Consider the following 23,536-nt stretch of genomic DNA (forward strand, 5'->3'; position numbering starts at 1 on the left):
CAACACAATCAAATAATTCATTCTTTATAAGATACATGATCTTTATAGTTAACATAATTAAAATTAGATCCAGTCATCTAAAGCAACATAAAAACATCAACACAGAGGTAAGTCTAACCAGGGACCCTTTATGGCCACTAGACAAACTACTGCTACCAAAGAGTTAGAAACCTCAAAACATTTAAATTTTTCACTGGGGGGGTGGGGGGGGAGCATGTCTGGCTAGCGTCTAAGATGGCAGCGTGAGCTTAGAACTCCGGATCTGAGAGAGCCACTAGTGACTTTTCTAGCATCATACTGCAAGATCTCCTCTACCATAGAACACCTCAGCATGTCTGATGCATCCAGGCATCGGGTGAGCATGACGAAAAGAAGAAAACAGACAAGAGCCGCGAAAACAGACGGGATGGCGCAGAGGCGGAGCCTACCTCACTAGTGGTGTCTCCAGTTCCTCCTGCTGCCTCCTCAGCTGTGGACACAGGAAGTGGGGACCGTGGAAATCATCTGATATTCCAAGAGATGTATTAATTAGGGTGCATTTTCACCATAATAAAGAGAAACTGATGGTGGCTGCAAGAAAATCACCTGGTTTGCCTGAGATGTATAAGAAAGTTCAATTATCTGCGGACTTATCTCAAAACACTCTACATGCCAGGAAGAAATTGATACCCATCATTAAAATTTTGAGGGAACGAAAGATCCCTTATAAATGGGGTTTTCCAACAAAATTGATTGTATCTCATATGGGGAGAGCCTATACAATACCACATGTAGAAGCAGGCATGCAACTACTAACCCAATGGCACATTGTTACAGAACCAGCTCAACAACAAAATGTGTCTCCCAGTCGTATAGAATCTGGATGGGCTTGACTGTACACCAATTGCAGTATGTGTAATATTATGATACAATCTTGAGTGGCTCCCACTACCTTGTCTGTTTAGGGTTATTAAGTTTTAGAACCCTGAACAACAATGCCAGCACGGTTCTGAAAGGGACTATACGTATTTTTCCGCATCCCACACTTCCTATTCCCGGATTTTTTTTTTTGATGGACATTTGGACTCTACAGAATATTTCCTCTTCAACTATAGGAACTATCTCATGGTCAGACCATGCTCCTATTAACATTGAAATGGAGGATTCCTTCTCTCCTCCTGACCGCCTTTGGAAACTCAATACGTATCTGATGTCAGGTCCGCATATTTCAAGGAAAATTGAAGAAGCGCAACATATGTTCTTCGAGATCAATGCTCTAGCGGATACTGATTGCTTTGTACTATGGACCGCCTACAAAGCGTTCATTTGAGGGGTTTGTATAAAGGCATGTTCATTTTGAGACAAAAACAGAGGCAGAAAAAAAAAAAAAATCACAGATCTCCTGGAAAGCATTCGTTCTAATGATGTACTCAACAAACAAAAGCCCTCTCTTGCTAACCAAACTTATTTTGCAAGATAGACAACATCTCAGATACCTACTATAATATAAATTTGAACAGTCTGTCCAAAAATTTAAGGCACAACAATATGGCCTGCATAATAAAGCTGGTGCCTACCTAGCCAGAAGGCTTAAGTCCTTGAGAAATAAATCTAAAATTCTATCCACATTTGATCTGATTTCCAATTATATATGTATTAACCCCAAACATGAAGCGAATGAATTTTGAAATTACTACTCGTCTTTATATAACTTAATTTCAGATCCTAATACTCCACAACCTGAACCCACCAAAATTGAAAAATTTTAGCAAGGTTGAAATTATCTTAACAGAATAGCTTGAATCTTTATCGACCCCCTTCACGGAATTGGAGATTTTTAGGCATTAGATCTTTATCTAATGGCAAATCCCCAGGAGCTGATGGTTTTCCGAACGAATACCTTAAAGTTTTTTCATCACAACTGGTCCCACATTTGAAGGAGATCTGTGATTTAGCTGCAACATTGGGTTCCTTTCCCGCTGAAATGTTGCAGGCGATAGTGGTTACAATTCCTAAAATTGGTAAAGACCCTACAGTTACAAGTAATTATAGGCCCATTTCGCTCATAAATAGTGATGTAAAAATGTTTGCTAAACTTTTAGCTTAAAGATTAGAAGATATTATCCCAACTCTGATCAAGCCTGCCCAGGTGGGATTTGTCAAGCATAGACAGGCTCCAGACAACACCAGGCGTTTATTATTCTCCGCCATCTGGAGCTCCTTAAATGACCTTTTTTTCCATTGGACACAGAGAAGGCGTTTGACAAAGTACATTGGGGTTACCTGTCTAAGGTTCTGGACAAATTTGGATTTTCAGGGATTATAAAAACAGCGATATTGTCACTGTACTCTACACCATCTGCCAGTGTTTTCACCTCTGGAGCCTTATCCGATTCATTTTCTATATCAAACCAAACCACAAAATCAACCCATTTGCAGATGACATCATTTTAATGCTTACCAACCCCGAACAATCTTTGAGAAATGTCCGAGCTGTTCTTAGTGAAATTTCCTATTATAAGGTCAACGCCTCTAAATCACAAATATTGGGTATTCATATCTCACCTTATCGTAAACACCGTATTATATCTGATTTCCCCTATGTGTGGGAACCTAAATATATAAAGTTTTTGGGGATTAATCTCCCGTCTCAACTATTTGCAACTAATTTTCTTAATTTCCTGTTCGCACTTCCTAGAGAACTAAACCAATATGCACAAACTTTGGGCTGAGATAGAACAATCTTTATTTCCTCATGCCAATCTTAGACAACTACTTATTGATATTAAAATGGGCTTCCCTGTTCCATCTTCAATGTTCCCCTAGACGACTCCTAAGATATGGAATGCATCCGTCCTACACTAGCTAATTCACATACTAATATCACAATTTTTCCAGATATTAAGATTCTGGAAGTGTTTATTCTGCAACTATCCCTAGCTAGATGGAGAGCTTGCAACATCCTAAAATTGGGAGATTACTCTTTCGGGTCTTAAAATCTTTTCAACATTGCAGAGTATGCCCTTCCCGATAACAAATATTTTTCGTATTTGCAAATTCAGCATTTTACCAAATCAAAGATCTTAACACAGTTGATTTAGATGGATCCCTCGGTACGTATTTTCAACAACCTCTTAAATACCAGGAAAGCATCTCTAGGTACTATAATTTACTCAGTGAAAACTTAGAGTTTGCGACATCAAGTAATATGCAGAAGTGGGCTAAGGAGTTAGATAAAAATATTTCCCGGGTTTCTTGGACTAAGGCCCTTAAAGAGATATACAAAGCCTCTAAATGTGAAAATCACTGGGATCTCTACCAGCATATCCTTACCTATTGGTATCTTACATCCTATAAACTACCTTTTCTCTTGCTAGTTCGCCACCATGCTGGAGAAATTGCGGAGAAATAGGATCACTTTTGCATTTATTGTGGTTCTGTAGATCAGTTAAATCTTACTGGAATACTATATTCCAGTTGATTTCTGAATTAACTTCCATGCACTTCACCCCTATATCAGAACTAGCTTTAATGCATGTGAATATTGAACAATACCCCAGTACCCTTCGGTCTACGGTCATTCATATACTAATGTTAGCAAAATTCCATTTACCTAAATTTTAAAAGAAATCTCAAATACCTAGTTTCAGTAATCTTATTATGGATTTGAATATGTGCTGTGCAAATGAAAAGTTTTTAGCTCTTACAAATACTGCATTCTGACAATTTTCAGTTAACTGGGAAGTGTGGTTAAACTATCCTAAGTGTACTGTATCGAAATACTTTAGTAGTTAGGTTGTTCTACTTCTTTTATTACCATTTTTTTCTGGATTTCCAGTTACTATTTAAAAAATTTAATAAAGACTTATTGAACTATAAATTTGTCACTGGACATGTTTCGCAAAATTAGTCTGCTGCTTTAATTTAACAATTTTTTCACATTGGCAAATATTGATATTTAACAATGTGAAAAAAATGTTTTGTATTTACTGTTTTATTTATGTGTAACATTTGCCTTTTGTTTATTTGTAAGAAACACTGTTGCTAAATTGGTATAAGCTTAATATTTGTGGGACCCGTTGAGATTACACAAGACAGGAATTGTATTCACCTCTCTAGTTGTCTCCAGCTGCACGCAGAGCTCTCCTGACTTATTTTGCACAAGCTGCAGTGGTTTGGTACACAAGGTGCTGCAGAGCATCTGTTTGTGCTCAGTGTGGAAATGGCCAACAGGTCCCACTATACTCTGGGCAGGATGGGACTACAAAAGGAATCGCACACTACAACGCATTTCATGGTGTTTTGGGTGCTACCTGGCAGGGATATTAGTTCTCCCCTTTACAACTATTTCAAGCAACCTTTTCTGGATTTATTATGTAAAGGTAATTTGAGCTACCTATTCAGGCGGTTTTCAATTTAGCTCAATTTATTTGGATACTACCCTAACATACATGACAATAAACGTAAGTTATTATTATTACTGTTTAATTTTCTTTTCGAGTCAGGGATATTTATGGATGAATCAAGTTTAATTTTATACCACACTATTAGAATATTTCATGGTCAATATTTCATCATAATGAGGGCAGTATCTATACTGCCAGATAATTAATTCAACATCATCAAGAAGCTTTGTTATGCAGAATTTTTCGCTAAATGTACAAATTATTTATATAGGCTTTACTAAGAAACATACATAAGTCTGTCTGTGGGATAATAGGTTTATTAAGGTATTCAAATATGATCTACAAAATAATTCCCATACTTTAAAAATTACTTTACTTTTTGGAGATGCACATATTTAGAAAGATTTTTAACTATAAAGTTATATACACTCCTGAAGAAACAGATCAGTTCTGCGAAACGTGTCCAGTGACCAATTTACATGAACCTGTTTTGACATTTCTAACTATTTGTTTGGTAGCAGTATCTTGTCTAGTGGCCATATAGGCCCCTGGTTAACTTACCTCTGTGTTGATGTTTTCATGTTGCTTTAGATTGCTGTGGGTCATATTTAATTATGTTAACAATAAAGATCATGTAACTTTTAAAGAACTCATTTTTGATTGTGTTGGTACCTGAAAATCCCACTTTCTCTGGTAACTCGTTTTCTACAGGTCTCCTAACTAATTTCTATGTACTCTAACTAACCCTAACTAATTTCTATGTACTAGTTTTGGGATGTGGTACCTAATTTGAGTAGTTGGGGTCAAAAAATGCTTCTTAATCTAGACAAGTTACACACAAGGCATACTCCTTCCCTCCTTTAAAAATAATTTTCTATTCATTTCTGCTAATACAAAGCAGAGTGTACTGCAATCAGCAACATTCTACCTTTATAAGAATGTCAACAGATAAGACATTTATGGCGTCAAGTGGCACGCTTTATTCAAATGCGTCTCAAATTTTTGTACCTTTTACCTCTGAATGGGCCTTAAAGATAGCAAATTCTGCAAAACTTTCACCTTCCCCCACCTTCATTACTTTTCTTTTGTGACGAAATTCTAACAATTGTTTCAAATGAAATGTACAGAGGCCGATATTGGCTATCCCAGCAAACAAATACCAAAGAATCCAGGACCTCAAAGATCATAAAATATGCCTTTCAGGGAAGGTAAATTTACTCAGTAATGATACTATTTTCCTATTAAACCAATATAATGTACACAACCAAAACCAATATGCATTTCTTGTTACATGAACAAATCTAGCAACCAAAGCTGCTCAAAAGTGGAAGACCGATCCAATGAGGGGAGCATGATAGAGCTCAGAGACAGATTTTTCTAAGAATGCTAGAATCAGCAAACCTCCACAGGAGTTGGACTACCATTATAATAAAAGCTCACTCTTTCCACGACTTTAAACACAGCTACGACAGCCAATGAGAATTCCAATCCATGAACACGTCATTAAGACAAATACACCGGACATAACTTCAAAACAAAGTTACAACAAGCATTCTCAATTTCCATCCATAAACACATCCTTGAGATGACAAAAGCGAAAGCTAACTTTTTATGCAAAATTAGTTTTCTGTATCTATCCCTCAGTAGTATTTGACGTCTTGTCTTTTCCTCCTCTCCAACTTAGTGAAGCATTGGGAGCTGAATAATGGAAAACGCTCAGCTGAATAATGGAAAAAACATTGGAAAAAAAGACATCAAACACAACCTTTCATTTAGGATACACACAGTGGGGAAAGGGAAGGTGCCATGGGGAGCATTGGGTTTTGTGTGGGGTTAGTTACAAAGGAAACCCAGAGAAAAATCTTGTGAATTAAAAACTGATGCCAAGGGGACATAAGAAGATTATTCTGCAAAAAAAAAAAAAAAAAAAAAAAAAAAAAAAAAAAAAAAACACCACACTCATGAACCCCTATCATTTAGAACAAGCACAGTGGGGGAAGGGGATGAACCATGGGGTGCATGGCGCCCTGCGTATAAAAATGACAAAAAATGCACTAAAACCCACTAGAGGGAAGGATTACACCTATCTGTGGTCAATATACAAAAAAGCTTTATGTGGTTGTCAGTGACACTGAAAGCTCTGTGCATTTCCTGGAATGGCAGAAGAGCATATTACTACAGGGTTACCACTGCAATGACAAAGCGTTTTGAGGATTCAGTCCTCTTTCTCAAACTGGATGGGGTCTTTATTGGATCACTTTGCATACTGCCAGGAGGTTTGAGGGGAAGACATTAGAGGAGTAGGCATTATGTATTTGTATCAAGACTATGAAGAATATAAGGTTTTCAATGTCATGTCCGAGCCAAGCACAGAAAACAAGTGTTAAAAGATTTCCCCTACCAACTCTCCTAACAAAAGTGAGCAGCCAGTGGGGGCCCTCTAAAGCAAAATGCTTGGTGGGACCTCTGCATCACTGTTTCTAGATCACGGACCATCACGGCCCAGCAAATGTGAAATTTAGATCTTTATTCATGTCAAAATAAGCCACCAAAACTAACTGCATTTCTGGCACTACATGAAAGTAAAAAGACAGCATAGATGACTTGCCTCTACAGTGCAAGGAGTTTGCATGTACTTCCCATGTTTGTATGGGTTTTCTCTGGGCACCCAAGCTTCCCCAACCCAAAAAAAAGTAGGATGCATCCGTATGAGACAGCAAAAAAAAAAAAATCCTAAAAATAAGCGAATTCTAGTATCCATATGGATTGTGACAAATAAAAGACCAATTAGGTCACAAGGATTAGTAAGTACTTTCATCATCATCTGATCCAAGTCTGGAACAGGAAGTTGTAATGGCAAAGGGAAGCAGAAACCATTCGGTACAACACTGAAATAGACATGAAAGAAGGAAAAATACACCACCTAAAACTGTTACAACATGCATTTGAGGATTCTCATTAATAACAATCCTTGAAATGGCGAAAAAGCGCAAACACCTAACACTTACTGTACTCTAATCTACAGTTTTAATACAAGACCATTTTTTTTATCCAGCAGTAATGTTTCATCTATTGTCATTTTTGTTATCCCTCTTTCTAGCTACATGAAGCATCAAGTGTTACCAGATGCTCACATGGTTAAGGTTCAAACAATGGAACAAGGATTTCAGAAAATAAATCTGCTAACACGTGGATCATGATGCCATCTTTTTTAGGGGGGNGGGGGGGGGGGGTTCCTAATGTCCAAAAAAAAGTAAACAACGCAAAAACCAGAGAGTAAGAGATCATAACAGACATATCTCAATTGAGAGCATGGGGAATATAGGAATTCTCAGACTCCAACAGAATTTATGCAAGCTTTAGTTGCAGGGCCCAACACCAGACGCAAGTAGTACAAGATCTCCTCCTGTCACATCTATTCCCAGCAGAAATAGCCAGTGAAACTACACTCTGGTAAGCTGCTGAGATTTTGTGTCTGCTAACCAAGCAATACTAATACCTAATACATAGTTCTCCCCAGAGGTTTTTAACTGGTTGCTCCGCCCGGCTGACTTGAATACCCCAACCCAGCTCTCGGCAGCCCTCATCCTCGGATCCCGGATCTCAGTGAGGCTGCTCTGTGCCATCCATTCAGAGGATTGCTGCGATGAGAGGTGAGCACACACAGTTCAGCCTTCATGTGAAGGAGACACAGGCAGCCCCGCCCCCATCTCATAGCACGAGTTCAGATTTCTGCCTGTGAAATGTATCCACCTCTAGCTCTGCGTGTGAATTCTGCATCCTCACAGCTCTGTGTACAAACCTCCATATCTCCTAATATGTATGTCACAATGACCTGTAATCTTCAGAGTGTACAGGGGACCCTCATAGATACTGGGTATTACAATTTCAGCCCCTCAGCTTTAAAGAATTTCAAGATATGGGGGTCACAAATGTAAAAAGTACCTTCAGAGGCTTTCTTATAATGTAAAAAAAAGTGTTCAATCTAATGCATGCGCAGTGCAAGTGAGCATTAGAGAAGAGGTGGAAGCTGAGCCAGCATGGGCCTGCTGGGCTAATTTTGTAACAGAATCAAGTGAAAAAAAATTTTTTTCACAAAAGTTCACTTTAACTAAATATAGACACAGGCGCACATCTGAAGTTAGGCTGAATACACACCGGCAGTAAGGTTACATTTGTCCATTCCTCATGCCAGGAACCACTGCTGCCGTAAGTGCTAGGCTAGGGGCCTTGCACTTATGGCCTGTTACCAATACTAGATGCCTAGCAGTTGCCGGAAGTCACTCAGAAGGGGTAAATGTTTTTTGCTGCTAATATGAGCTAAGCCTAACTTGTTACACGACATTCATTATACTATTACATTACTACAAAGGATTACACTCTTAAAACTTAGAACACTAGTAAGTTGGGTCAATACATGGCATGGGACAGCTGTGGCAAAATACATAGAATAGAAAAAAAATGGATATAGTAACAGGGCAGACATTACAAAGTTGTAACAAATAATTGGGAGAAGGTAGAATACTGAAACAATAGGAGGTTACTGGATACCCATGGCATAAACAACTGGGAACACTAAATTTGCCGTTTTGCCACACCCCTTTTTTACCACCCGGCTGAAAAAAATTTCTGGGGAGAACACTGCAATATATATATATATATCTATATATATATATATCCCCTTCTGTATGTAGGTCTTGCACAATCGTGCGGTTATAGTTGAAAAAAAAATGCATATTTAGTTTATATATAGAAGGGTTATCTACTTTTTTTATATATAAAGTACAATTGTGGTGATAGCTCCACTTTAATTGTCAGGGGATAGGTTCACCACATTCAATATGAGAAATAAAATAGGCAATTCAAATATTGAATGTGCAATTCCAGTGTCTTCATTTAATGTGACAAACTAGAATAAGTACATTTTTTTGAGGAAAAAAAAAATGGTGTAATTAGGTAATTTATAAAGAAAAAACATGCATGCTTGCATTTCATGGTACATGTATCTTTTTCATGAATGTTCCCCACTTAATTTCAGATTGCAACTTCATATTTCAAAGCTTAGATCAGCTAGTGAAACTAAAACCCATTGATGTTAAAACTCAACAAATAATTGCTTTTATACAATTCCAATTTTTCCTGTGAAATACAGTAGTTAAACCACAACATGCTAAGGGAGGGAAAAAAACAAGCACTAGATTTACTGCAGTCTGTATAGAACTTTTTACACACACTCAAACTCCCTTATTTTGAAGGTTTTAACCTTGTTCGAATGATTCATTATATTATATTTAAACCACTGGTGAATCTTTATACTCATCCAATGCCATGGACCATCCTTAAAGCCAGAGAATTATCCCAAGGTTTTTGCCGAGATGGGAGACAGACCTTAGTTCCATTTTTGGATTAACAATAGGAAGCAGCAATAGTCTACTGAAATATTCTACATGTGCTGAGCATTTCGAAGAGTATTTGAAGCTTCTCTTACCTTGGTATCAGAATCCATATATTTTACCAAAATATAGCCCTTTCTCTCCTTGCTACTGAACCCTTTACCATATTTTCTGGAATTGTAAATGTGTAAGTGTGTGGAGGACAAGGTATAAAAGGCACCTCAGTAGTGCTGCATTTATTAAATCTAGATATGAATAGGATTCCTTGGGAATATCAGGCAATAACCACATATTACCTTTGAGCCGCTAAACAAGGGATTGCAAGCTGCTGGAAATCACCAGGCATGTCTAATCACTCAGACATAGTCTGCAAAGTCAACACACAAGCACAATAAAAAAAAAAACCTTGCTTTATTCTGGTACCTCACTATAAATTTAATGTAAATGGTCATCCTAGTTGTCCCACCCCAAATGCACAGAAATGATAAATATGGATCCCAAATGTCGGCACTTTCTGGATCCCACAGCCCCAAAATCAAAGGTTAAATCCAAACGACCTAACTAAGCAATCCTCTCCAGGACCAATTTCTATCATAGATAGGCCTTAAGATGGACACTTTAGAAAAGTCATTTGCCACTACCTGCCAGCTGTCACCCCACTCCCATGTATAGGACAGGTCCCACATACAGTATCCATAAGGTACTTCAGTTGTTTGGGCTGCCAACATACCATAAATCAACAAAATCTGAACCCTAGTCATTTCAAACAACTGGGAACACTAAGTTTTTGAACATATGAGTGCTTTGCATAAAAAAACTAATTGTGAGAAATACTCATGGGCTACCATCTGATCTCTCCTCCTGAAAATACAATAGGCCTGATTTATCAAAGCTCCCCAAGACTGAACATAGACTATTATGGGAGAACATGAGTAATCTAGAAAACTTGGAATGGATTTCTTGAAAATGATTTGCTATTAGGCTCCCCCTAGTCCTTGCTTCGCATTGCTGAAACTAGATTGAGAATATCTCATATGTGTGCATTAGGCAGCTGCTGATTTCTATTTGACACCTGCAGAATGATAATGAAAGCCCCCACGTCCCACCAGTTGATCTACATTAGAAATCATTCAAGTTCCACAACCTGAAACAAAGTTTGACGTGGATTTATGTTCCTAATTTGGAACACACAAGTCATGGGTAGTCCAGTTAAATCATTCTCTCAAGAAGGATTTTTGGACACAGCTATAAACAAGACGACCTACCCCTATTTTGGACCATATTGCAGTGGTGCTATGTGCAGCAGTTTGCAATTTTATTAAACAGGACAGCACCAATAAAACTTTGTCATCCATCTGTGCCATTTTTTTTGTTAACCCAAAGAAAAAAGTTGCAGCGGGCCTGTGGGTTGGAAGAGTGGCCTTCAGGACGTGCACACACATAGAATTGGCGCCCACAGTTAGGACCAGCCTTCTTTACAGTACGCAAGACACAGGGCTCTCCATGGCCTTTGCAGTTGGGTGGAGGAGGAGGTCCTTTCAATAAAGTTTTCCAAAAGGATGCTTGTGGTTGGTTAACTTTTTGAGAAACAATTGAATTGTCCTCGACACATTTGTGAAGTTCCTTTTCAGCTTCTGCGGTAGTAATGTTAGACTGGGATTGAGTAGTGGTTTCTCTCTGTGCTGCTGGCTTAAAAAAGCCAAGGAGACTGCCTTGTCCACCCTTGCAATTTACTTTTCTTTTTTTACTAACAGTCCCATTCACATTTACTTGTGTCCTCTTCCGGGTGGAGGCTGGCTCAGATCCTTCACTTGAAGACTGAGAATTTGAGGGGTCCTTAGTCTCCCCAGAAGAATCCAAAAAGTCTTTGTTCTTTTTCACAAAAAACTGTGAAAGCTTCTGCTGGCGACCTGCAAACTCTGGTAGGTATTTTGTACAGAGAGCAGGACATTTATCTGCTGCAACTGGTCTACATTTCATAAACCCCTTTACTGGACAATGGTCTGATCCCTCAACCTCTGGCATAATTACTGAATCTATAAATTCGCTCTCGACCAAACTTTTGTTGCCCAAAATATAATCAATGCGGGTGCCATAATTGGTCTGACGAGCCCCAGATGCAGAATGCCAACATGTAAAAGCATTCTTCTGAGTAGGGTGGAAGTAACGGAAGGTATCAAGGAAAAGACCTCCTTCTGGTGGATTGTCATCTTCTCTTGTTTTGGACATGATTGGGTCACCAAGGAACTGAGTCAACCATTGACGTCCCGGGTTCTCTGCAAAAGCTTCCTAAAAAAAATAAATAAACAAACAAAAGCCATCAAAATAAACATGATTTAAATCATGAAAATAAATGCACTTTAAGGCCAAAGCCATGTGGACAAATATTAGGTTAAGATTTTTTCAGTGAAGGGTGCTGTCAATTCTACAGCATACGGGAACACCTGAACTTTAGATCTTGGAGCAACAGTTGGGATAAGACTTTCTACTGTTCAAGCATGACTGTGCATGATAAAGCCATCTCCATGGTAGAAACAAAATTTAATAAGGGTGGTATGAACTATCACAAGTATTCTACAGAGAGCCATGACCCCAACCATGATGAAAACAGATTGTGGGCCTGGTCCTTTTATCTAAAATGAGAGCTAGACCACACAAACACTCGTTTGGCTAATTGGGTACGGCCTTCCACAGACACACTTCAAAAACTTTTCTTTCCAGAGTGGAAGCTGTTATAGTTGCAAAGGATGGCCAAGCTAAAATTAACGCCCATACTTTTTCCAATAGGTTTTCAAACAAGCTCATGACCTCAAACCTGGACACAAAGAATATATGTGGCATGATCACACAAACATTATTGCTTGTGAAATGTAATTCACTGCAATCAGATATATGATCATATATTCTAACCTGCAGCACAAAACAGCAGCTGGAATATAATTGGTTGTACAAATATTAATAATACAAATTTTGTTTCTCCACAACTCATGTCTAAAAATGGAAAGCTAAGTCAATGCTCTGTAATATTGACTTAGCAGATCAAACTGCAGATAAATATAAAAAAAGAAAAGGATGAATTACTACGATGCTGTATTACATCTGACAGCTTAAGAGTTTTGGTCAAAAACATAGGCAGATTTATTATTACCATTGCTGGCAGTGATAAAACAGATTTATCCCTAACAGATTCACCTACCACAACATTCTACACCTCCTAACTTGTAATATGATCTGGTGCTAAAAAAAACAAAAACAAAAACTAATTTTATATTTGGACACATAAGGCTCAATTTAAAAAAATGGGAATCAGACATTCCTTCAAACATTACCTGGTGGGAATCAATTTCTGCCATTGAAAAAACATTGACCTATTGACCTGGAAGATTACCAGGAAGGAATGTCTGAGGGAATGTCCAATTACCTGTTTTATAACTAGAGCCCATAGAAAGCATGTGTGGCATTCATATTTTATTTCTCCCCAAATTGGATTAGGGTTTTACATGATCAAATCGATCCAGTTGCTTTGCACTGATCCAGTAGCCACAGCAAAGGACAAATATTGTGTTTCCAGGACCCTTTTCAATCTCCAGAATGACTACACAATAAGTGTCTGTTTAGCCCTCTATTTTTTGTTCTGACTATTGAGTCACTAAATGTTTTGATCTGTTCCTTTCCTGACTTCCAGGGTTTTCATATAAACTTTTCAGATGAACGTATCGTGTATCATTGTTGATCGTGCTAGACAGCTATTGTCCTTGTAACTGCCTGTGTATCTAGATTCCTAAATAAGAGCTTTCAATCCGTCAACTACACAACCCGTCCAACCAATTAATAGACATGAAAAGAAAAGGGGCAATTTGCAGTCAACAGAGCTTATGCTGACAATGATTCCCCTTCATAGATACAGTACAGTGAAGAAATGTAGTCACCCTGGGACTGAAGTGTCATATTGGCAGGATAACCAGGTGAAACAAAGGCCTGGAAAAAGAAACAATTGCAAACATCTAGTAACTGGTAATCTGCAATTTATTGCATTGTTCTTCTTAAGCTTAGATATTCGGAGCACAGTAGCCACCCAAAAAATAGCTGGGAGGTTACTAAAAAGTGCTGGGTGGTGCTCCTGGTTACATGGTTGCGGAGAACATGGTGTATATGTATTTTAACTTTCTATTTGGCTGTTAGTCTGGAGTATCAAACACCAACAGTACCAACCATGTTCTGACATTTTGAGAAAAGTTACGTTTGAATTTGTACTCTCTTAAATCACAACACTGTCCTTTATATTCTTCCAGTGCACTGACCAAGAAACACAACTCACCAGATCATCGGGATCACAGTGGTCAATGGGCTTGTGCGAGGTATTTACATCTCCCAGTATAATCACATGGCTGAAAGATTGACAATAATTCATATTACTCACTTGTTTTCACTAAGACCTTGCCACAGTCCCCATTCCCAAGAAGAAAAAAAAAAAAAAAAAAAAAAAACTCACCCGCCTTTGCGCAAAATAGATTCCGCTCGTATCTGAAGCAATCGGTAAAATCGCAGCTTGTATGTCTTCCGCTCTGGCTTCTCCGGATCAGCCCGTGGACAATAAACATTAATTACCGTCAAAGTGTCCTCTTTGGCATCAGAAGTGCTAAAGACAGCAAACATTCTGGAATTATATGCACAGCAAGAGACATCTTTATAGATAATATTGGTCTGACGCCCTAAATGGGCAACGTGACAGGTTTCTCTGGTAAGTATACCCCAACCACTGATACCTTTTCTGTTCTTCCCCTCCGCTGACCTAGAGTGCCAAGTCCTGACCCTGTGTAAGCCTACCTACTTCAAATATGGCAGTGTTAATGAATGCCAACTTGCTGCTCAGATTGGAGAGGCATATCCTGAAAGAAGGCAATACGTTTTGCATAGTCATCACGAGAACTCAATATATACCAAGAGCACCATAGGAACTTTTCACAGTGGAGTATTACAGCTGCGTAAGAGGTAATTTTTCCTAAAATAGATTTGTCCTTATAGTTTTAGTGGCAACTGTTTTACCAGGCAAAAATTTAAAGGAAATCTGCAATACACAAAAATGTACCTACTCACTAATGCATTTTTGTTTGTGGGTTGGATTAGGAGATTTTTCTCACTTCTTGTCAACAGGGAGTGGGAATCACTAACTGATCCCCAAGATGGCATTAAAAAACAATGGTCTATTCCCTTAACATGCTACACTAATTTTAAGTATTAAAGTGGCTGGACAAACTGTACCAGGCATGGCAAGTGTTGATCGAGGATGAACAGCAACATAACATCAGGGAATGGGGAACATTCTGATCCATCAACATTTTATTTCACAAATCCTTCCTGCTGATTCTGACAGCGAGGATCCAGATAGGAGCATCAATCAAGATTTCCTCCGGGTACTCCGGTTTCCTCCCACATACCAAAAACATGCAGTGAGGTTAATTGGCTACTTCCTAATAAAAAATGACCTTAGACTACATTAATGACATATGACTATGGTAGGGACATTAGATTGTGAGCTCCTTTGAGGGACACTTAGTGACATGACTATGGACTTTGTACAGCGCTGCGTAATATGATGGCGCTAAATAAATGTTATATTTACAAACACTTCTTGTCCCTAAACAGTTGAAAATCCCAATATTATTAATATAACCGCGATATTTCTCATCTCAGGTTCCTTGAGCAACTAGCACCTCGGAGGCCTTTTTGACCATCTGCAAGGTTGACATTCTTCCCACTGGCCAGCAATGGAGGTATTCTTCCCCAAGACCAGTAGTGGATATAGTAATTATAGAAAGGGTTTCCTGAAGACCTGAAAGTTATTTCAAAGATTCCCTTATGTTAAAAAGGTAGAGAAAGCCTGCATTAGTGGGAAACCTGGATTATTCACTTACATAATCTTGTGCTGTGTGATTATTGTTCTTCCTTCTTGGTCCAAAGATAGCAGCTCCTCCTCGGAAAACTCTTCTGTGTTGCCATAACATCCAACAGATCCCTTCTGACCAGCAAACTGTCCCGAAAGCCCCTCCTCTGCTGCTAAAGGAGTTGCGCTGTTCTTACAAAATGTGGCCACTCCTAACCAAGCAACAGAAACACTTGATGAATCTTCCTATTTATGTTTCTACAGATGCACCACCAACATCATGAGTACATTTTATTTCTTAAAGAAAACTTACTTCTCTTAAAGGGATAAAGCAGGGGATTATACACATGTACTGCAGAGAACAAATATACACACACCAGTTGTAAATAAATATTGCTATAATATATAGAAACCGGTCTTACCTGAATATCCGCTTCTTGTGCGGCTGAAGCTAAAGTAGGAATTATAACCCTCCATAATGGCAGTAGGTTCATCCAGCAGGTCTCCTAGATAAACAAACAGCAGAACATTATAAAAAGGTACTGCAATAAAAATGTAAAAGTTGTCTAATCCCATTTGTACACATGATTAGGTCATGTGTTGTTTTAACGATATAAAGCAGACCTTGCATGTAAAAAGAGTAAAGTAGACTTCAAGACACTCAGTGTTGCGCTGAACTGTCTTGAGATATTCGGGGTAATCAGCAATACCAAGGATCCTGTTTAAGGAGGAGGAAATCACCCCTGCACAATGAAAGGAAGAGGAAAGGCAAGCATACATTCTTTCTTTTAGAAGTTTATTCCCAGTATTTTGGCAAAAAGGGGCAGGAAAGGTAGTCCAAAGTCCACTTTAGTTTCACATTTTATGATGTGTTCTCCAGTACCACCTACCCTTCAAATATGCATTCTAGGAATAATTATTCTCACAGCACTGAAGCATACCCTAAAAAAAAAAGCTTCTATTTTCAGGCAGAAAAACAGAGGTTGTTTGCTGGTTTGCCAGATGCTGCCATCTTCCTTCTCTTTTCTTTCTCCAAGAGACGATGGTCATCTTGACTGGACATGATGGGATGGCATAACTCCCAAGCAGTTGTACAAAAGTTAATTTATTCCCGACACAGCAGCACATTCATTCCTGGTGTCCCCAGCAACCAAAGCTGAAGCTCCGGATGTGCAATTCAGCTTTGTCACCAGAAAACTGGAACGATCAGGCCGGCAAGATAGATTATTGCAGAAGGGATGCTGCCTGTCTTTCTGCAAAATTAACCTGCCTGATTGACCATTTACAAACATGGAAATTTATTTAAAATCTCATTATCTGGTAAAGTAACTCATCATATAAATATGAGTGGAAATGTCCAGGCTCTCCAGCTTCTCCATTCATTCTGTGGATCTGTGCTTCATCTATTTTTCCTGTTGATCCTTCTTAAACATTACTCATCCAGGTTGAGTTCCACAAATCTTACTTATTGAGTGGGAGATATAATAAACAAACCACATCCTCCCTAATAATAATTTCAAAAATATATATGAACCATATGTAAAACTTTTTTTTTAATCACATAATTTATTTAAATGCAGTACTAAATACATTATAAAACACAGAGCTTCTATACACAGTTCAAACCAAATCATATATTTACTCCATTAAATCACATATTCTATAGATTCTTAGACGTGTATTGCATGTTTTTACTTGTTTCACCAATAGGCTTCCTCAGAAGCACATATTTCTCCATATACATCAAAATTCCTATATTCAATATCCAAACAAAGTTGAGTTTCTCTTTCACCTGTATTAAGGTTTATCTATTGTGCCAAATAATTAAATGCAGTGGTGGTTCTACCCCATAAAAAGGAAAACAAGTATGATCAAGGTGGCTAACATTTGCATACTAATCTAGTACTAGATTCCAAGGAAGTAAAGTATTAAGTGGATATTGAGTGTTTCCCTCCTTTTATCCAGCACTTTTCAGTAACCAACCGGATGTTTATTGAAGAGTTAGGTCACAATACAGGGCTGCTACCCACCTACAGTGTGACACTTACCTCTTCCTCCCTAAAGCACATGCATCTCTCTCCTGCGCACGCGGGCAGCTCTGACGCTGGGTGTGCCTCTGTTTCCAAGCTTTACCAAGTCCGTCCAATCCGCTGGCCAATCAGAAAACGGCCTCTCAACCAGCCCTGTTTTTTTATCTAGTTTACAGACTTCACTATGTGTTGGTGCAATGTGTTTCCATTGTGCCGAGCCGCTAGTTCTGTGAGCTAGTTCCTGTACACTTGTTGGCTAATTCAGCGCTTCCTCTGCCCAGCTCCTGCCTGAACACCTTGCTGCCCAATCTGTTGGTTCCCAGCCCATTCCCTTGGCTGGTCCAGTGTTCCTGTCTGCCTGTGTATTTCTGTGTCTCCAGTGCCTCCTGTTCCTTCCAGTGCCTCCTGTTCCTTCCAGTGCCTCCTGTTCCTTCCAGTGCCTCCTGTTCCTTCCAGTGCCTCCTGTGTTACCTGTGCCTGCAGTGTCACTGGTGTCAGGAGTTGTCTCCTGGCATGTGACCTGACCTCTCTTGCTTGCCGTCTGTCTCGACCCAGGCTTTCCTCGACTATCCTTCTGCTTTGTGATTTGGTACCATGATTTGCCCCCCTTGGTGTGCCCAAGGACCGCAACCTGGCAGTAACCAGCGGGGCAACATCCTCACCATCAGAGGCTCTGGAGAAGACCTGGTTACTGCTTAGACTCTGCACCTTGGCCCTTCTCAGGGCTCACACCACCTCTGTGAAAGCCGTAGCGCCCCCTAGTGGTCCTGTCTCTCCATGCATGACATACAGCTTCTTACCACCCAGCTTAAAAAAAATGTCTGGGATAAAAATGTTCATGAGCAAAGCCTAATTAATTAATTGTCACAATAGATAAAAGTTAACACACGTGAAAGAGAAACTCAACTATGTTTGGATTTTGAATAAAAGTATTTTGATGTATATGGTGAAAATATGTCCTTTCGAGGAAGCCTATAGGTAAAACACATAAAGGACAAATAATGTAAAAATATGCAATACACATACGGTCTAGGAACCTAAGGGATATGCTATTTCATGGAGTTATGGTAGAGTTTGAACTTTGTTTAGAAGCTCTGTATTTATGGTTTTTTTTTTTAGTAGTGCATTCGAATAAATTATGTGATTTAAAAAAAAAATTTATAAAGTTTTACATATAGTACCTAAAAAGTACACTAAAAAAATTGTGTTTGAAGTTCTAAAAAAAAGAAGCAAAGCTCTGCCTATACCAAGATGGCCACCACACAGTGAGAAACAACCCATGGTAGGTCATCCACAGGGAAAAGACGCTATACAGATCCCAATGGCAATACTCGTAACTAGCCCTTTGACAGCCTTTTTGGACAGAGCATCTATACCAGACTTTTTTGATGTTTTCAACATGGGGGGGACCCTTGAATTACGTTTCGGGTCTTCAGAGAACCCCTTCTATAATAACTATATCCACAGCTCACAGTACTTTATCATGGTGGTTAGTGGGAAGAATTCCTCTTACATTGCTGGCCATTGGGAAGAATGCCATCCTTGGATAGCCAAAAAGATCATTGTTGTCACCTGGGAGGTACAAAATGCTCATTGCTCAAGGAACCCCCACGCAACCTATGGAGGAACCCTGGTTGAGAAACACTAATTCATAATATAGGTCCCTGTTTTAGCTTAGGCTTTATAGCTACATTGTTGAGATTCACTAGAATTTTGTCAGAATCTTCAGACTAAAGCCCCCTTGTTCCAGTATAATTACAGATCACAATATTTACAATTTTTGCTTCTGCACCAAGACTACTTACTGGTTACTTTAGTCTCCTGCAGACAGATGACATCTGCATCCAGTGAGTCAAGGATTTCTTTCAGTCCCACACGAGTTGCCCGAATCCCATTTATATTCCAGCTGACAATCTTCATCCTTCAAGAAAAAAGAAAATTATCAATACTTTGCATATTATAGAGTAATTGCAACAAAAGCAGATTATGGTAGCTGCCTATATTTCTCTCCTCAATATGGCAACACACAATTGCAAAGCGCAGCATTGTGATTCACATTGGTTTGTGTCTTGTTAGGGCATTTGGGAAAAAAAGTACATCATACAGCAATGCTGTGCATTTCGGGACCATTAAAAATTTATGGCAACCAAGCAAACGTTTTCTGTGTTGCAATCTTTGACATTTCTGTTCTCAGGATTTAAATATGCTTTGAAGTGGACTAACACACTATACTCACCTATCCCCATTCCATCACAGGTCTTTTCCTGGATACAATATTTGGCCATCTTGATTGGTTGGGCCAGGATGACGACGACATGCATTCCCAGCAAGTGCAAGAAAAGTTAAGAATAATGGGTATGCATGCACAGCTCAATTTTTTGACAGTTTCCCAGAGCAATCAGGCAGGTAGGAGGGACTGTTGCAGAAGTGACATCACCTGTCCTTTCTGCAATAATGACCAGCCTGATCATATAAACTTAAAAGTGAAACTCTTAGATTGTAATCTCTTTTGAGCACAACCAAAACCAATATGCATATCTTGTTACAGGAACTGCAAGCAATTTAAACACCCTCTGGATAAAGAAGGCAGGAAAAAAATAAGATGGCTTCCTGTAAAAAAAAAAAAAAAAAAAAAAAAACACCAAAGCTTAACCCACGTCAGTCACATCCATCTCTGCAACCCAAATTACAGGAACCATACAGGGTCATTTGCAACCAGAACAATAACTTTAGTTACACTTTAGGGCAGCAACCTTTTTTTCTTCAGATAACCAAAAAAACAAATCTCCATTGGTTCCAAAGCTAGAACCTACCTCAAGGACCCATCATGGTTGCAAACAAATGTTCTGCTCCATGTCATGCCAATTGCACCCCATCACAAGTGCCTGGCTCCCAAGGACCAATCATAGTTTTCTCCCCAGCCCCTTTTAAAGCATACCTAAACTCAGAATTTTTACTTTACAGAAAAGGGTAGACAAACCTTTTAAAGTAAAATGTTAGTAACATAAAAAAAAAAAAATAAAAAAAAAATGGGAGCACAAAGCTTTCCAGGATAGCTATGTCACCCATCCCAGGAGGCTCTGTGTGCTCTTTCTATGCATGCATCTGGGGCATGCACAGAAAGACCCTTTCATCAAAAAAAATTGCATGCGCAGTGAGATCAGCAAGCTTTTTCACAATTTACATCACAGGATCTCACACAGTCCAAGTTTGGGTGACAAAGGAAGAAACACGGCAGGAGAAGATGTCAGCGTCTGGAGCTCCCTCTGCGCTGGGCCGAAGACAGATACCGGGACGACGCGGGACCCGATGGAAGAAACCTCCTAATGGATCGACGCATCTGCAGAATTAAAGGTGTGATTTTTTTTTTTTTTGTGTTTGCTTCTACTTTAACCGGGCACACCACATTGCACTTTTCCGTAACCACCCATCTTTTTTTGGTTGGTTACTGAAGAGTTGGGTCACAATACAGGGGCCACCATCCACCTATAATTTATTCACACCCAACTTAAAAACAATACCTGGGTTTAACACTGGATCATCTCCTAGACATACAATTAAACCCCTCCTATTGTGTGTTACTTCCCCCATCTCTTAGATTGTAAGCTCTTCGGGCAGGGTCCTCTCCTCCTGCCTGTATTTGTCATTTGCAACCCCTATTTATTGTACAGCACTGCATGATATGTTGGTGCTATATAAAACCTGTTTATTAATAATAATAATACCACATTGCTTTTTCAATAAAATGTTACTGCCACCTGCACAACATCATCACCCTCCTTTCAAGTCTTCCCCCAAATAAAGTTACTTGAGTTGCTCTCGTAGTAGAGCATGGAGAGGCCATATAAATAATAAGATGGTGATGCTGTTGCCAATAAAGTTTTATCAAAATTGGAAGAAATATAGTTTTCATGTCAAATACACATTTCACAAACCTACAACTGCGCTCCCCGTCCCCTGACATGTCTAACGCGCTCTGTCCGACTGCAGCACGTCATTGCCTTGTACCGACACCCGCTTCGCTTTCTATTTCCCGCTCATAGAAAGCAGCGAGTGGCGCGAACAATATACGTCTTCCGGGAGGCGGAGTCTGTCACAAGCTGTATGAAGAAGGGAGGGGTTATAGCGAGGGGCGGAGCAATAGTGGCAGCAATGACAGACGAACACGTGTTCTGGATTGGACAAGGCGAGGAGGCGTGGTCTTGTGGGCGGGGCGATAGTAGCAGCAATGACAGATGAGCACGTGTGCTGGACTGCTCAATGAATACTGTGTTCAGCTATTGGGAAAGTGGAAAGATGAGATCCAGATCAGTAAAAAAAAAAAGACATCATGGCTGCTAAAGTGCTGATTGTCAAGTTCAATTTCTGCAATATATATCTCTATATATTTATTATTCTGTTTTATTTCCATGCATTATCCACACCCAGCCTATTCTACCTAAATGGAGCTAGGAAGTCCTGGGCCACTGCAAATATGTGGATGTCCCCCCACATAGAAGGCCCTTATTATAGCACTCCCTCTTTGTAGTGACACTAATAAAGCACCTTCCCCTATAATGTCCCCCTTCTACTGCTTTCCCTTATAGCAAACCTGTTATAGTGCTCCCCAAAATAGCCCCCTCTCCTTTTAAGTGCTTCCCTATACCACCCTGGTATAGTGTTTCCCTATACAGTAAAACCCATTATAGTGTTTCCCCATATTGTGCCCCCAGATATACTGCCTGCCCTTTTACTGCTTCACAGTGACCCCTAATTATAATGTTTCCCTTCATAGTGCCCCCCTATTCTGCTTTCCCTTTTAGTGCCTCTGTTACAGTGCTCTCTCATTATAGTGTTTCCCCTATAGCGATCCCCATTAAAGTTCTCTCCCTTATACAGCCCCCAGATTTACTGCGTTCCTCTATACTGCCCCCCCTCCCCCATTCTGCTTTACTTTATAGTGCCCCCATTATAGTGTTTCCCCTCATAGTGACCCCCTTTTACTGCTTTCTCTATAGTGACCTTCATTAAAGTGTAATAAATAATAATAATAATAACGTTTTTCCCCTTATTATAATGCTTCTCCTCATAGTGCTCCTCTTATAATGCATCCCCTTAAATTGCCCCCATTTTAGGACTCCCCTTATATTATGTTCATTTTAGCATTTTCTCCTCTCTGTTACTGTTCCAGATACTCCCTTTTGACTCCTGTAAATAGTACACCTTTTCTAGTTCTTCTTCCTCTTAGAACCCCCATTACAGCCCCCTTTGTTATACTGCTCTGCCTTATAGTAATATAATATTATCCCCATTTTAGTTTTGTCCCCTTTTAAGTTTCCTATCCCCCTGTATTGTCCCATTGAAGTGCCCCTGCTCTATTGCTTCTTCTTATGGCACCCTCTTTATAATGCACCCCATAGGGTACCCCCTTTGTAGTTGCCTTTTCCATGGTGCTTTCACACATGCTAGATCATCTGATGTCCAATCAAGGACCAAAAAAATAAATAAAATTTGCTTAATGTCAGCCCGCTTTTTTATTAAAAACAGAACTGTTCATATTGGATTGGAAATCATATGCCATGAGTATTATTCCGATCTGCTGCCAATTTTCCAATTGACTAACCATACTGAACACTTGTCCAACACTAATCGATCAATCAAGATTCCAGAGTCACCGAACACCCAGCTGACCTTCCAATCAATTCTTTCCAATAGAAAATATCTTGTTTTATGATCAAATGTTATCGATGGTTTGCACAACATGTGTACTTTCTATCCAAAAAATACCAACATGTCCGACCTACCCACAACCGATCCATAATGGCAAAATCAGTCAAGAATAGATTTTAGTTAAATTGGGGAAAA

General features: G+C 39.3%; 1 protein-coding gene across 1 annotated transcript; it reads right to left on the minus strand.

Moving 5' to 3' along the window:
• Positions 1 to 9,988: 9,988 nt before the first annotated feature.
• On the minus strand, positions 9,989 to 21,764 carry APEX2 (apurinic/apyrimidinic endodeoxyribonuclease 2). The gene is made up of 7 exons (XM_072430314.1): positions 21,628 to 21,764; positions 19,498 to 19,613; positions 16,085 to 16,168; positions 15,694 to 15,874; positions 14,271 to 14,417; positions 14,097 to 14,166; positions 9,989 to 12,067 (listed from the first exon to the last, which is right to left on the minus strand). The coding sequence occupies exons 1-7, from the start codon at positions 21,654 to 21,656 to the stop codon at positions 11,126 to 11,128; spliced, it is 1,569 nt and encodes a 522-aa protein (XP_072286415.1). The 5' UTR covers positions 21,657 to 21,764; the 3' UTR covers positions 9,989 to 11,125.
• Positions 21,765 to 23,536: the final 1,772 nt, after the last annotated feature.

This window comes from Pyxicephalus adspersus, chromosome Z, assembly GCF_032062135.1.
Source record: "Pyxicephalus adspersus chromosome Z, UCB_Pads_2.0, whole genome shotgun sequence".
NCBI classification, from domain to species: Eukaryota; Metazoa; Chordata; class Amphibia; order Anura; family Pyxicephalidae; genus Pyxicephalus; species Pyxicephalus adspersus.